At 40.0% G+C, this 14,682-nt stretch overlaps 1 protein-coding gene across 4 annotated transcripts in view; it reads left to right on the top strand.

The window, feature by feature from the left end:
• The window catches only part of TRPM6 (transient receptor potential cation channel subfamily M member 6), a 165,573-nt gene that overhangs the window by 59,870 nt on the left and 91,021 nt on the right, over positions 1 to 14,682 (top strand). For all 4 annotated transcript variants that reach the window (XM_008531410.2, XM_008531408.2, XM_008531406.2 and 1 more), the window contains exons 6-7: positions 6,457 to 6,581; positions 11,101 to 11,272. In XM_008531410.2, coding sequence (XP_008529632.2) covers positions 6,457 to 6,581; positions 11,101 to 11,272 — 297 coding nt within the window. The remainder of the gene's footprint in view (positions 1 to 6,456; positions 6,582 to 11,100; positions 11,273 to 14,682) is intronic.

Below are 14,682 nucleotides of genomic sequence, written 5' to 3'. Positions count from 1 at the left end.
CCCAATGTCTGTATTAGAGGTAGCCTACAGATTGTCAGGCACCTCAATTAAATTAGGGGTCTTTTGCTGGAATTCTTCCTCTTCTATATCAAGGACAGATTGTAAGGAACATAAGAGATCAGATTCAGGTTGGTCAGGAAATTCTAAGGTGAGATCTTCATTGGAGGCAAACTGTATCAGCTGTTTTAATTTAGAAGGGAGATGTCTATATGATAGACTGACTGGAGCTGTATCACAGAGCAAAAAGGGATGTTTTCCAGTGAAAGGTCCCAGAGTCATTTGTACTGGTTGACATGGAAACTCTCTCTGAATTATATTAGATATCCCGACTACGGAAACTTTTTTACTCCAAGGGATTTATTATCCTATCAGAGTGGGGTTTAAAGTAAAGACTGTAGCTCTAGTATCTATCAGAATTTGGCAGTTTCTTATTAAAGTTTTTTGTTTTCCTTTTTGAGGAAGATTAGCCCTGAGCTAACATCTGGCACCAATCCTCCTCTTTTTGCTGAGGAAGACTGGCCCTGAGCTAACATCCGTGTCGATCTTCCTCTCTCTTTTTTTCTTAAAGGTTTAAGGACACTTTCTTTTTTTTTTTTAAAGATTGACACCTGAACTAACAACTGTTGCCAATCTTCTTTTTTTTCCTGCTTTTTCGCCCCAAATCCCCCTAGCACGTGGTTGTAGATTTTAGTTATGAGTCCTTCCAGTTGTGGCATGTGGGACGCCGCCTCAATATGTCCTGATGAATGGTGCCGTGTTGAAGATTGAGTATCTCGAATATTATCCTCGGGATTATACCATTCTACTTCCTGCATTTTTTTGGGGCTTCACTAGGTCCTAACAGCTTGTGCACAAACTGATAAACATCTAGCAGCCCTGGGTCATATGCCCTGATAAAGACTTTAAATTCTTCAGGAAACTTTTGGAGATCTTCCCTGGATTTAGGAAATTCTTAACTATGGTCCTTAGTTTGGTCTTTGACCAAAGAATTAAAGATACCTGGGGAGGATCTCCTGCAGTCTTGGGTGGTTTTATAGTAATCTGTTGCTTAATGATGAGGATATATTCTGAGAAATGCATTGTTAGATGATTTTGTCATGTGGACATCAGAGAGTGTACTTACACAAACCTAGATGGTATAGCCTACTACACACCTGGGCTATATGATACTAATGTTATGGGACCACCCTCGCATATGCAGTCTGTTGTTGACTGAAACGTCTTTATGGAGCACATGACTATATTTTAAAAGATAACTATTTAATAGTATGTTCAGAGTGGAAAAGGAGTTCAGAAGGAGAATTAGTAGAGCCTGAGTACTCAGGTAAAGCAAGATAGAGGGGAGCAGTAGGAGCATGTCCATCTTATTGTCTTTTGTTTTATGTACGTCTTATGTCTTTAATTTTTCATTAGCCTTTTGCAATGAATTTTTCAGTGAAGCTATTTTGGAATCTTGAAGCCTCTTGGAAGCTTCTGCATGCCAGTTAAAATAGGTATCTCATTCTGTTTGTGGGATTTGGGGACCCTTGCTTTCAAGTGCACTTCTTAAATGAATGATCTTGTCTAATTGGAATGTTCCCCATAATGACTATGGTAATTCTAGGTTGTTTTTAGTAAGATTTTGTCATTTTTGTATATATTTACAGCTTCCGGGACCACAGTTCTTGGACATAAAGTAAGCAGCTGTACTGGAAAGTGGCATGCTCAACTCTTTGGAACTAAGGATCCCATTTCTTTAGCTAAGCCTTGGGTGTCTCAGAGCCACATTAATACCTAAGAGGGATGTGCTGCTGGGTTGGGGATTGTGTGGTGTTTTACAGTGTACCTCATTGCAAGGAAATTTTCTTGAGGTGGACAGGTGACCTAGTGGTAATCTAATCCATTCTGTGACCAATGTATCCTAACACAGGAGTCTTAGGGTTAACTTAGAGTTAAGTAAGTAAGCGCTCTAACAGATTTTAAGTACTCGCCCCATGTGCATCAATTTTGTGGCTTTTAGCTTCCATGATTCCCATTAGCAATAACCTTTACCTACATAAAACAAGACAAACAAGTGTGCACATTAACACACCAGCATTAACCAAAGAGATGCTACTGAAGACTGGCCAATCGAGGGCTTTGTGCACGCCATTAGCAACTCCCATTGTGGAACTGGGTACTGGGGAAAGGACTAAACAAGCAGATGTCAACAAATCAAGACTGTGGACCAGGATTTCAATCAAATGGAGAACTGAGGACTGAACCAAGGGCTAGGGACTCGGGTTCCTGTTGGAACTGTTTGCCGACTCAAGCCGGCTCACTAAGCCCTGGACTGGAAAGCCAAGTAGATTGGGAGCTCAATGGAAAGAAAGCGGAGCTCAGAGCAGAGAGGAACTTACTTACGGCTCTCAGAAACCGTGAGAAGGACAGAGAACTCAGAGGGTAGGGTTTGTGGGTACCATGCCTTTGCTTCTCATTGTCCCCAAAGCTGTCAGAAGTCTCCTTTGGATCCCACTGCTGCCAGCAAATCTTTTTCAGAGTTTTTCAGAGTGGAGCTTTTAAAGAATGTCTAATGTGCAGCCAGGGTTGAGAACTAGTGACTACACCAACCCTCCTCTTACCAGTCTGTTACTCACCTCTTATGATTCTGACACCAATTCCAATGTGTGGATTCTTTCCCCACACCAAGCAATTCTCCAACACCAGCTAGGTATCCTACAGTTCAACTCAATTCTGACACTATCTAGCTGGAAATAGTGTCAGATTCCACGGGTTAAGGGCTCAGTCCCACAAGACTGTCCTTACTTCAGATGCCAATCACAAGTCCAGGTTGTTCCTTGTACTTATGACTGACTGGCTATAAATCAGAGGTTCCCACGACCCATTCCTTGGGTTTGATTAATTTGTTAGACATGCTCACAGGACTCAGGAAACCAGTTTACTTACTAGATTACTAATTTATTGTAAAAGATATAACTCAGGAACAGCCAAGTGGAAGAGACACATAGGGCAAGGTAAGGGGCACAGAGCTTCCATGCCCTCCGTGCATCTCGACATGTTCACCCACCTGGAAATTCTCTGAGCCCTGTCCTTTGGGGTTTTTATGGAGGCCTCATTACACTGGCATGATTGGTTAAATCATTGGCTGTTGGTGATTGAACTCAATCTCCAGCCCCATTCCTCTCCTCAGAGTTGGGGGGATGGGACTGAAATTTCCAACCCTCAAATCACGTGGTTGGTTCCCCTGGCAACCAGACCCCACTCTTGGTTGAAGTCCAAAAGTCACCTTATTAACATAACAAGAGATACCTTTGTCACTCTCATGACTTAAGAAATTCCAAGGATTTAAGGAGCTCTGTGCCAGAAACAGGACAAAGACCAAATATATATTTCTTATTATAAATCACAATAACAGCTGTGGCTTTCTGTCTTTGCTTTACTTCTCCCTCTTTTGGTTTGGGATGCCCAAGCCAATGTGTCCTATTAAATTCTGTCCATCTTTTAAGATCTATCTTAGATGCCAACATACCCATGAGCATTCTCTATCTCAACTGCTGACTTTTGTCTCTTAATTTCTATAGCATTTACTGCCTGTAGCACTTGTAGCATGTCTGTGTTTTGCCCTCCCTGTTAGAATGAGTCTGTGTATTAGCTCTCCCACGTGGTTGTGAGCTAGTGGCCAGGGCCTACACATCTGCCTAAGCATTTAGCAACATGTACTGATTTAACAAATAATTTCTTTTTACTGAAAAGGAATGAAGGAAGCAAATGATTGAAAAAACAAAGCAGAATAAAACCAAGGGATTTGACCTGTCACTGATGGATTATCTTGTACATTTTATTGAGATGATTATTGTTTTACATTCTCGGAAGAAAGTGAAGGTGACAGAGTTCTAAGTCCATTGTATATTATTTACTTTATTTCCAGTGAAAAAAGAGATGAGTGGGGAAGTTTTGCAGCATTCAGGAAAAGGTAGACTTGGGCAAGGCTTTTTCTCTGAATAACTATCTGCGTTACATGTTTTATTTTACTTATTGCTTTTTTTTTTAAACATTTTAGGTTGGAGTCAGTTAAGGAACACAAATATAATAGTGTGAAAACTATCAAAATAGTACACATGAATAAAAGAAATGAGAAATGAGGCATGCTTGGAGCTTCTTTAAGCAATACTCAGGGTCTGACCTGATTCAACCACAACTCCTTAGGGCCTGACAACTCGACAAGTGGTCCCTGGATCAGCAGCAGCCACATGCCCTGGGAACTTGTTGGGAATGCAGATTTTAGACCCCACCCTAGACCTGCAGGAGCAGAATATGAATTTTGACAAAATCCCAGATGATTCGTGTATACTTTTAAATTTGAGAAGCTCTGCTTATGAGCTTCTGCCTATTCTTGAGTTGAGATGCTTCTCAACTGTAGTTGAACATAACTTGGCATGAATGTTTGACATTTACTTAAATTGAATGCTACAAGCCTTAAAAATCTACTACATATAAAGTATTTAGATAGGCCCTATGGATGAAAGATGAGGAAGATATGGGCCCTGGGTTTAGTAGGGGGTGGGCTATGACAGACAATAAACAGCTGACTAAAAATCGATGCTGCTTGGGTCATAGTTGAGATACAAAGAAAGTGTTTGGGGGTAAAAGGAAGAAGATGAATTCTAGTTCTAGCTGAGGGCACCTGGGAAGGCTTGGAGAAGGATATAGCACGTGGTGTGGGCTTTAGGGAAGAGTGGGAAGAGGCATTGTAGGCAGAGGTACAGCTCAGGGCCAAGCACACAGCTGGAGATTAAGGCACGTGTAGAAAGAGGTGATAAGGCCACCAGCTGGATATGCCATGTGGCAGAAGACAGTGACAGTAAGGGACACTGGAGCCAGATTGGGTGCCACGCTGATGGGCTGAGGTTTTATTCTCTGTGTAGCAGGAAGCCCTCAAAGGATTTTGAACAGGAGAATTAATGGGAAATGACACTGTCAGGTCTGGTTTAACAGAGAGTCTCAACAGACAATATGTATTAGGATCACAGTAGGCTGCTGAAAAAAGCCCACCACACAATGCTGGTAACCTCTGCCTCACCTATGGAATTTGAATCTCTATTGCAGTGGATGACTCTACAGTTGATATTGTTTGCCTGAGGTCCAGAACCCCAGTTCTAGAAAATGACTGGGAGAAATGCAAAAGATGGGGTGGAGAGGAAGGTGCTGGAAAGAGGGAAATGATTTAAGTGCTATGCATCAGATACACACACAATGTCGAGTTTTTTTCCCCTGGTGCTAATGACACTTACAAGGTTAGTACTATGTAGAGGAAGAGTAAGTGTTGTAATGCAGTGTTGTGCTTAAAAGGCAGAATAAGCCAATCTCAAAATGCTACATACTGCATGATTCCAACCATGTGACATTCTCAAAAAGGCAAAACTGTGGAGACAGTAAAAAAATCAGTGGTTGCAAGCGGTTAGAGGGCAGGAAGGATGAAAAGGCAGAGCACAGAGGATTTTTAGGGCAGTGAAACAATCCTGTATGATACTATAATGGTAGATACATCTCATTATACTTGTGTCCAAACCCAGAGAATGTACACCACCAAGAGAGAACCCAAGTGTAAACTGTGGACTTTGGGTGATAATGATGTGTCAATGTATGTTCATCCGTTGTAAAAATGTACCACCCTGGTGGGTGATGTTGATAGTGGGAGAAGCTGTGGGTGCGTAGGGGCAGGAGGTAGATGAGAAATCTCTGTGCTTTCAGGTGAATTTTGCTGTGAACCTAAAACTGCTCTAAAAAGTAAAGTCTGTTTTAGAAAGAAAAGTCGGATATCCTGGATTGGAATCCAAGCTCTGCAAATTACAAACTCTACAACCTTGGACAAATGTTTAACTTTGTGCCTCAATTTTTGCTTATAAGATAGACTAAAAAAAGTTCCTACTTAAAGTGTACATACATATAAAATACTTCAAAAAGCACCTGGTGCATAGAGTTTAGTAAGTATTGGCTATTATAATTATTGTTATTATTATTAATCCCAGAAAGTCAAAATTTAATGTGTTAGTTCTGGAATATTTATGTATATAAAGCTATTAAATTAATTTACCTTAATGAAGCAACAGACACATCTGCAGGATATTTTGCTGAAATAGTAGAGAAGGTTAGAGAAAAAAATACTTAGAACATTCCTGATGTCAGGGCTGGGTTTGTAGGACGTTCTGATCAGTCAAGAATAGGGTCAGAATTGAGGTTGTAAGCAGAGATTGCCCAGTGGGAGAGGAGAATTCTTCAGGTAGAGAAGTCAGTGACAGGAGAGGTGTCAAGAGGGAGTAGAGGAAGCCAATATATCAGAAATTAATTCCACTGTGCCAGCAACTTTCCCTAATAATGGCCTTTTGCATATACTTGTCTATTTGTCTCTTTCCAGCAGTCATGGTATTTTGCGTGATTTGTGAATTAAAGTTTGGCTTCTAAACTGTTTGTTCATAGGAGTGTCCAAACATGTTGGGGATGCCCTGAAAGCCCATTCTTCCCACTCCTTGAGAAAAATCTGGACAGTTGGAATCCCTCCTTGGGGGGTCATTGAGAATCAAAGAGATCTCATTGGAAAAGATGTAAGTAGAAAATCCTTCATAACAGAAGGAAGTGAACATGTATCCGATTGCCCACTTAGCACTGTATCTGGGTATCTAATAGACATCTTGAATGTAAGATGTGCAAAACCAACTCCTAACTTCCTACTGCCTCCCTTTCCCTGTCTTAGAAAGTCACAATCCTGTCCTTGCTCAAGCCAAAAACCTTGGACTAATCCTGGAGTGATCTTTATTTCACTCCTCAAACCTGATCCATCAGTAAGTTATCTCAACTTCACTTTAAAAATATATCCAGGATCTGACCTCTTCTTATTACCTCCACTGTTACTGAGCGGGTGCAAGCCACCATTTTCTGTCACCTGTATGATTGTGATAGCCTTCCCTACTGTCATCTTTGTCTTTTTTTATGGTCTAGTCTCAACTCAGTAGCCAGAATGATTCTTCTAAAATAGAAATCAGATCATGCTACTCCTCTGTGAAAAATCCTTTCATGGCTGCTGTCTTTCTTAGAGGAACAGCCAAGCTTCTTGCGATGGCATGCATTTAGTGAAGCAAGAGACATTCGTGATTTGGCCCTTTTTTTCCCTCATCTCGTACTACTCTCTGCTTCATTCATTCCTGGGTATCGATTCTTTGATCCTATCTGTTTTTTTAAAGGGAATGGACTTGTCTAAATCTGTTTATGACTCATGTATATTTTTGATAAAAATCTCAGATATTACAAAAAGTGTTAAGAAAGATAACCACTGTTAATATTTTGGTGTTTATCTTTTCTACAGAATCTTTTCTATGTATGTGTACATATGTATAGTAAAAAAAATTATGTATGTAAAAAAAGTTACAATAGAAACCCACTGCTGTGAATCTGCTTTTTCGCTTAACTACTTCACCTAGTTATTTCTCTATGTCAATTAAAATAGACATGCTTATGGTTTATTTTAACTATCATTTTGGAAAATTTCAAACATATTAAAAGAGTCGAGAGATTAGAATAATGAATTCCTATGTACCCACCTCCCAGCTTTAACAGTTATGAACTCATAGCCAATTTTGTTTCATTTATTCCTTTATCCATTCCTCATCTCCTCTTTCCATTATTTTGAAGCAAATTCCAGACATCAAATAATTTCACTGAGAAATATTTTAGTATGTATTTCTACAATATATGGCAACTTAAAATATATAACCACATTGCCATTATCATACCTAAAAAATTAAAAATTCTTGAATATCATCAAATATCCAATCTATGTTCAAGTTTCTAATTGTCTTATAATTTTTTAGTTGTTTGATTTAATTATCCAAAGGAGTTCCCAATGTTGTGATGGGTTGCTATTGCTCTTGAGTCACTTATTTTTTTCCCTGAGTAATTTTCAATCACTTAATCTATGGATTTTCTCTCCCTCTCTCTTTTTTTTTTCTTTTTTGGCAATTTATTTGTTGAAGAAACTAGGTCATTTGTCCTGAAGAGTTTCCCACAGTTTGGATTTTGCAGACTTAATCTCTTCTAGTAGGGTTACCCTATTTCTTTATCTCCTGTCTTTCCTGTAAATTGGTAGTTTGATCCTAAGTTCTGATCAGATTCATGTTTTTTTTGTTCAAGTTTATGCCATAGGAGGAGGGGTGTCCTTCCCTTGTAACACATGATCGTCTCACTTATTATGATGTCATTGCCTAGATTCATTATTTCGACAGTGTTCAAACTGCTGACATTTCATTATAGTGTTCTGTCTTCATTTATTAGTGTGGGAGATTAGATTTGGCCACCCCAAAATGTGTGTCTTTGCCTTGCCTTGCTTCTTTTTAAGAACAAAAGAGTCTGAAAGAAACTTTGACCTTCCACTTGACTGCCTAAAAGAATTTAACATAAAAGGCCTGTCTCCAGGAGAGGCCTTCACCATAGATGACTCTGGGTATCAACAGACTGTGAGGGTCCTTGCTAAGCCCATTCTTATCTACCAAACATTTGCTTTTCTATTTCCATGTGGATTGCCTTCCTCCCCTTTGAAGTCCCAAACCACTATCCCAACATCCTCCTTTATCTTTCCCTAAAGATGATATTTAAGGTGGGTGTTTTGGTCATTCTGGCAAGTTGCTTAGTTTTCCTGGGTTTCTCCTGTGTATACATGTTATGAAGCTTTGTTTGATTTTCTCCTGTTATTCTGTCTCATGTCAATTTAATTTGTAGCTCAGCCAGAAGGACGTAGAGGGTAGAGGAATTCTCTTCCTCCCCTACGTTAGCTTAAATACTCTATAAGGAGAAAAATTTTTCTCATCAACCACTTGGTTTACCTTGTCATACAATCACATAGGAAAGTGCAGGATGAATGCCCGATTCTTTCCTTTTATTTGCCAGTTTTCAAAACAGTGAGTTGGTTACCTACCATCCTCCAAGGTGAAAAGTGAGTTGTTTTTTTTAATTCATGAATTTAAATATGTGGTCATCCCTTGGTATCCACAGGGGGTTGGGCCATGGATGCCGAATTAATACCAAATCCGCAGATGCTTAAGTCCCTTATATAAGATGGTGTAGTGTTTGCATATAACCTACTCGCATCCTCCCGTATACTTTAAATCATCTCTAGATTACTTATAATACCTAAGAAAATGTAAATACTATGCAAATAGTTGTTATACTATATTGTTTAGGGAATAATGACAAGGAAAAAAGTCTGTACATGTTCAGAGGCAACCGTCACAGGCCTTTCCATCCGTGGTTGGTTGAATCCGCGGATGCAGAACCAGTGGATACAGAGGTCCAACTGTATTTGGTATGTTTCCATCCACTAATCCATTACAGTTGGTATTCTTAGTCAGCTCAAATTGTACCATTTTGGTCAGCGGAGCCATTTCAAGTTGTCTCCTGAGTCCTTTTAACACAATTCTAGTCATTTTTTTCATAGCTTCCTTTTGTTTTGATATGAAAAAATGTTCCAGGCTCATTGTATATATTTTTTTCTCCTAGAGAAATGGCTGGTTGCTTTTAGTGAGAAATAGTAGTGAGAGACCACATTTGGAGGCCAAGGGTGCATTTTGATTTTTCGCTCCTGATGATATTCTACTGTATTAAAGTACTGCAATTTGTTGAACTATTCCTCTATTATTGTCTGTTTAGGTGGGTTTCCTGCTCTCGCTTTTGCAAAAAAATCATATTAATGTTGTGGTAAGATAAATAAATCTTTGAAACTAGCTGGCTTATTTCCCTAGGAGTAATTCTCAGAGTGGAATGCTTGGGCTAGTTGTCAGTTACCTTTAAAAACATGACACATTACCTTCTAGAAATGTGGTAACAGTTTACATTCCTACCAACAAGGTATGAGGGTGCCAATTTCCCTGTACCGTTGCCATATACCATTGTGTTTTCTGGTGTTTTTAAAACTTTGCCCTTCTAATAGGTGTAAAATAATACCTAATTATTTTTACTTACATTTCTCTGATTGCTAGTAAGGTTCAACATCTTTACATCTAGGTTTTGTGCATTTTTAAACACAGTTTTTATATTTTAAAGACCTTTTACATTGTAACTCAGTCTATTAACATTTTTGTTTGCTACATATTCTGAATTTTCCCCAGTTTTTATTTTGTATTATTTATGACCATTTTTCCATTAATAAAAAATATGTATTAAATCTATCAATTTCTTTCTTTTTGGATTCTGGCTTCAGTGTCATGCTTAGGAATTATAAAGGTAACTTTTAAAGACTAAAGTTTTTAAAGTTTGTAATGCTTTTTAAATCTGTTCTTTCTTTTAATTCTCACAGCAACCCTCTTATGTAGGAATTATTATCATTGTCACTTACGCATGAGGGAAATAAGCCTGAGAAAGGAGTTAGAAATTATCTAGAGTCAAAGTTAGTAAAAGAATCTGGACAAACTTGGGCTCTCTGATTGCAAATGCTCTGCTTTCATCTCTAAACACAAATAAGAATTGGAGTAATTTAAGGAAGAGTCAATAAATGTTAATCAAAATCTGAATGTTTTATATTGAATGAATCTCCATTTGGTTGGTTGGCTGTTATTCTTCATTTCATTTGGAATAGTAGAAAAAATGTGTCAAAATATTATTCTGGAATAGATCTATTAAAAGGTGTATTTTCTAGGTAATGATGTAGTCTGTGTACTGATGCAGATCCTTGAATAGTCTTTTAATGATCTGAAACAAGGTAAGTACAGAAATTGAAAATGAATATTTAGAACCATTTTTAGCAATGTGACATCCAAGCATATGGTTCATGGGCTTATTGAGCATGATGTTTTCGAGTGTTGTTGAACTTGCATTGTGAGTCTCATATAGCACAAACTGTGTACTAGTCACACATAGTAGGACCATGTATCCATCAGTAAAAAATGGGAAATTAAAAAACCCCAACTTGATCCTTGGAAAGCAAGGTATCAGCTTAAGAAGCACTGCTCTAGGTAGTAGCTAGTACTTTTTAACCTCAACAGGAACTCTGTAGTGCTTAGAGACTGGCCTTTGCAGCAGTTGAGTCCTGGAAAGGATCTCGAACTCTGACACCCTCTTGTCCTTGCTGTCTCGCAGGTGGTGTGCCTGTACCAGACTCTGGGCAACCCCCTCAGCAAGCTCACCACACTCAACAGCATGCACTCCCACTTCATCCTGTCCGATGATGGGACCGTGGGCAAGTATGGAAATGAGATGAAGCTCAGGAGGAACCTGGAAAAGTACCTCTCTCTGCAGAAAATACATAGCTGTGAGTACTGACAGGTCCTGGCTGGGGGTCTGCTCTGGAGCAAGACGTTCAGTTGTCATCTGTACAGAGTGGAGAGGTCCAAGCAGGACCCTTCCTTAAGTTAATGCATGTGAACTCACAGCTGGAAGAAGGCAGGATATATGGTGGTACGGAATTGTGAGTGACAGTCAGAAGAGAGGAAGAAATCTTTAGGGGACAGCATGGTCAGGGGAGGTTTCATGGAAGAGTGGAGACTTTAGCAGAGCCTCCAAGAGTCCTTAGGGTTGGATGGATGGAGGAAGAGAGGAGGGGAAGTGTTGATGCAGGAATGGGAATGGCTGAAGAGCAGTAAGCACACTAGCCTGAGAAGAGTGGGATATGAGCTTTGATAGACAGGGAAGATGACATTTGAAATGTAGGGAGTGTGGTCCCAGACAGGGAAGGTGTTGAAACCAGACAGAGCTTTTATAGATAGACCTCTGAAGGTACCAGTGTGCGTCCTGCTCACAGTGGTGCTTTGAGATGGCCATTTTGGTAGTATCTGTAGGAGCGAGAGGAGAGGGTCAGGGAGGGCTAGAATCCACCAGTGTCCTTGGGTGGAGAGTTGGGAATCCTTACAAGGAGGTGGAAGGCTGGATGCTGCCTGGAGAAATGGAGACTTTTTCATCCAAGGCAGCAGAAGGTACGCCCCTGCCTTTTTTGATAAGTTTAATCTTCTGCAAAATTCTCCCACCCTTTGGGGCAGAGGGCCAGGGAGGGGGAAGGCCCTCTGGAGGCACAGGTCCTCTTCAGTCTTTGACTTTTGGCTGAGAAATGCTGACCATCCTTTGAGTCTTTGGTCCGGATCCCCTGAGGCAACAGAATGTAGTGAGCTCCAACAGACCAAAGCGCTGCCATCTACTGCCTGTGACCTTGGGCAATGGAGTTAATATCTGTCAAATTGTTTTCTTAATATAAAAGGGAAGGAACTGTCTACATCTACCTTTTGTTGTGAGATTTAGTTGAGATAAAGTATGTTAGATTGTTGGTGTCGCAATCCAATGTTCACATCAGGATAGATGCAGAGAGGGCTGATGGCCACTCTGAGTTTATTATAACCAGCGTTTCAATATATACATAGCTTACATCTGTTAAACATACACAGGTGTTCTGGATGAAGTAATTAGCGAATGCCAAGAATTCTTAGTGATTTCTCAAGGAGCCCTCCCTTGGCCTCTGTTTTGATATTATCATGTTATTGCTGTGCTCGTATATTTTATCTCGGAGCATGCAAGGCCTCCTAGGCAACGGCCCCTCCTGCTCCCGATATTGTGTCTCCGTCTGTGCCCCCAGGTGACCGATGCCTGTCTTAGGTTGCCTCCCCGTGGAGGTCTTACCCGTCATTGGCTAACCGGCCTTCTCACCTCCAGGTCACAGTTTGTTGGCAAGCTTTTTCCAGTGATTATTAACCCTTCCTGCCTCAGGGGCGGCTACATAGATGTGCCTAGGATAGTGTTGGATATATAGTATATGTTCATTAATTCGTTTGCTAGTTTCCTTTTGTTGCAGGTGAGGGGCTTAAAACAACAGAATTGTATTCTCTCATAGTTCTGGAGGCCAGAAGTCTGAAATTAAGGGGTCAGCAGGGTCGTGCTGTCTCCAGAAGCTGTAGGAGAGAATCTCTTCCTTGCCCCTTCCAGCTTCTGGAGGCTCCAGGGGTTCCTTGCATTGTGGCTGCATCACTCCACTCTCTGCCTCCATCTTCACCTCTTTCTTTGCTTTTTTCCTCCTTTGGTCCAGGAGTCTTCACCTGGTTGGGGTAGGGGGCTCGGGAGGGACTCTGGGAATTGTTGTCAGTCAGTTAGAGGTTAGTGTAAATAAAGGTTGGAGGCTCATTTAGGTCAGAAAAGGGAGACAGATCAGGTACGTGGTTCTCTGTGGGGTGGGGAGATGTTGGGGAAGGAGACCCATAGAGGAGAGGAGAGGAGGACAGGTGAGAGATTGGACCTGAAGAAGAGTCCCTGCAGGGAGCCCTCATTAGGGGTCTGAACTATCAGTTACCTGAACTGTCCTACTGTCTCTGTTGACCTGCGCTTCCCACAGGAATTGCTCAGGGCTTCTGTGCACCACTATAAAGTGTGCCCTAGGAGAGCACAGTCTTTGTCTTTCTTACTTCCTGCTGACTCTCCATTTGTGGATGAGTGAAAACAACCCTGAGCTTGCATGTAGCAGCAGATGACATTTCTACTCTCAAAGATCTTTTTTTTTTTTTAAAAAACAAGCAAATTAGTAGCATCAGTAAGATCTTTTTTGTAGAAAACAATCATAAATATATTTATTTTTTGTGGAATTAGTTGTTGCTTCAAGAGAGATATACCTAAGAAAAGTTGAATTTTCTCCCTCTCCCACAAAATGAAATTCTTGATTTCTTTTTCTGATGATAAAAGTATTATATACTCTTGTTTTCAGATAAAGCAAAGAGAGCAGGTAAGAGAAGAAGGGGATAGTTTTCCATAATCCCACTATTAAAAACAAACCATTGTTAACTTTTTCAGATATCTGCTTTCAGAAACTTTCTACACACAAACAGAGCAACGTTTTTAAAATGAACACTGGAATCATGTAATATCCATGCTTCTGTTGTCGTCTCCTTCCCCTTCCCCCACTAAACGTGGATATGTTTCCATGTCAATAAGCATAATTTAGCACATCTTTAGTGGCTACATAATATTTCACTGTACGGAATATAAGAGATTCTCTTATAAAGTTTTTTCCATGCATTTTGATAATTCTCTGTCTGCCTTATTTCACTTAACGTCATACCCTCAAGGTCCATTCATGTTGTTGCAAATGGGATGATTTTGTCATTTTTTTTTTATTACGGCTGAGTAGTATTGCATTGTATGTATGCACCACATCATCTTTATCCATTCATCAGTAGATGGGCACTTGGGTTGCTTCCACGTCTTCACTGTTGTGAATAGTGCTGCAACGAACATATGGATGCATGAGTCTCTTTGAACTGTTGATTTCAAGTTCTTTGGATAAGAAGCAGTGGAGTAGCTATTTCGTATGGTATTTTTATTTTTAAGTTTTTGAGAAATCGCCATACTGTTTTCCATAGTGGCTGTACCAGTTTGCATTTCCATCAGTGGTGTTTGAGGGTTCCCTTTTCTCCACATCCTTTCCAACATTTGTTGGTTTTTTGTCTTGGAAGTTATAGCCATTCTAACAGGTGTAAGATGATATCTCATTGTAGTTTTGATTTGCGTTTCCCTAATGATTAGTGATGTTGAACATCTTTTCATGTGCCTATTGGCCATCTGTATATCTTCTTCAGAAATATGTCTGTTCGTGTCCTGTGCCCATTTTTTGATCTGGTTGTTTGTTTTTTTTTTGTTGAGTTGTATGAGTTCTTTATATATTTTGGAGATTACCCCTTGTCGGATATA

This window comes from Equus przewalskii, chromosome 22, assembly GCF_037783145.1.
Source record: "Equus przewalskii isolate Varuska chromosome 22, EquPr2, whole genome shotgun sequence".
Classification (NCBI taxonomy): domain Eukaryota; kingdom Metazoa; phylum Chordata; class Mammalia; order Perissodactyla; family Equidae; genus Equus; species Equus przewalskii.
This window is presented reverse-complemented; position numbering and strand designations above follow the sequence as displayed.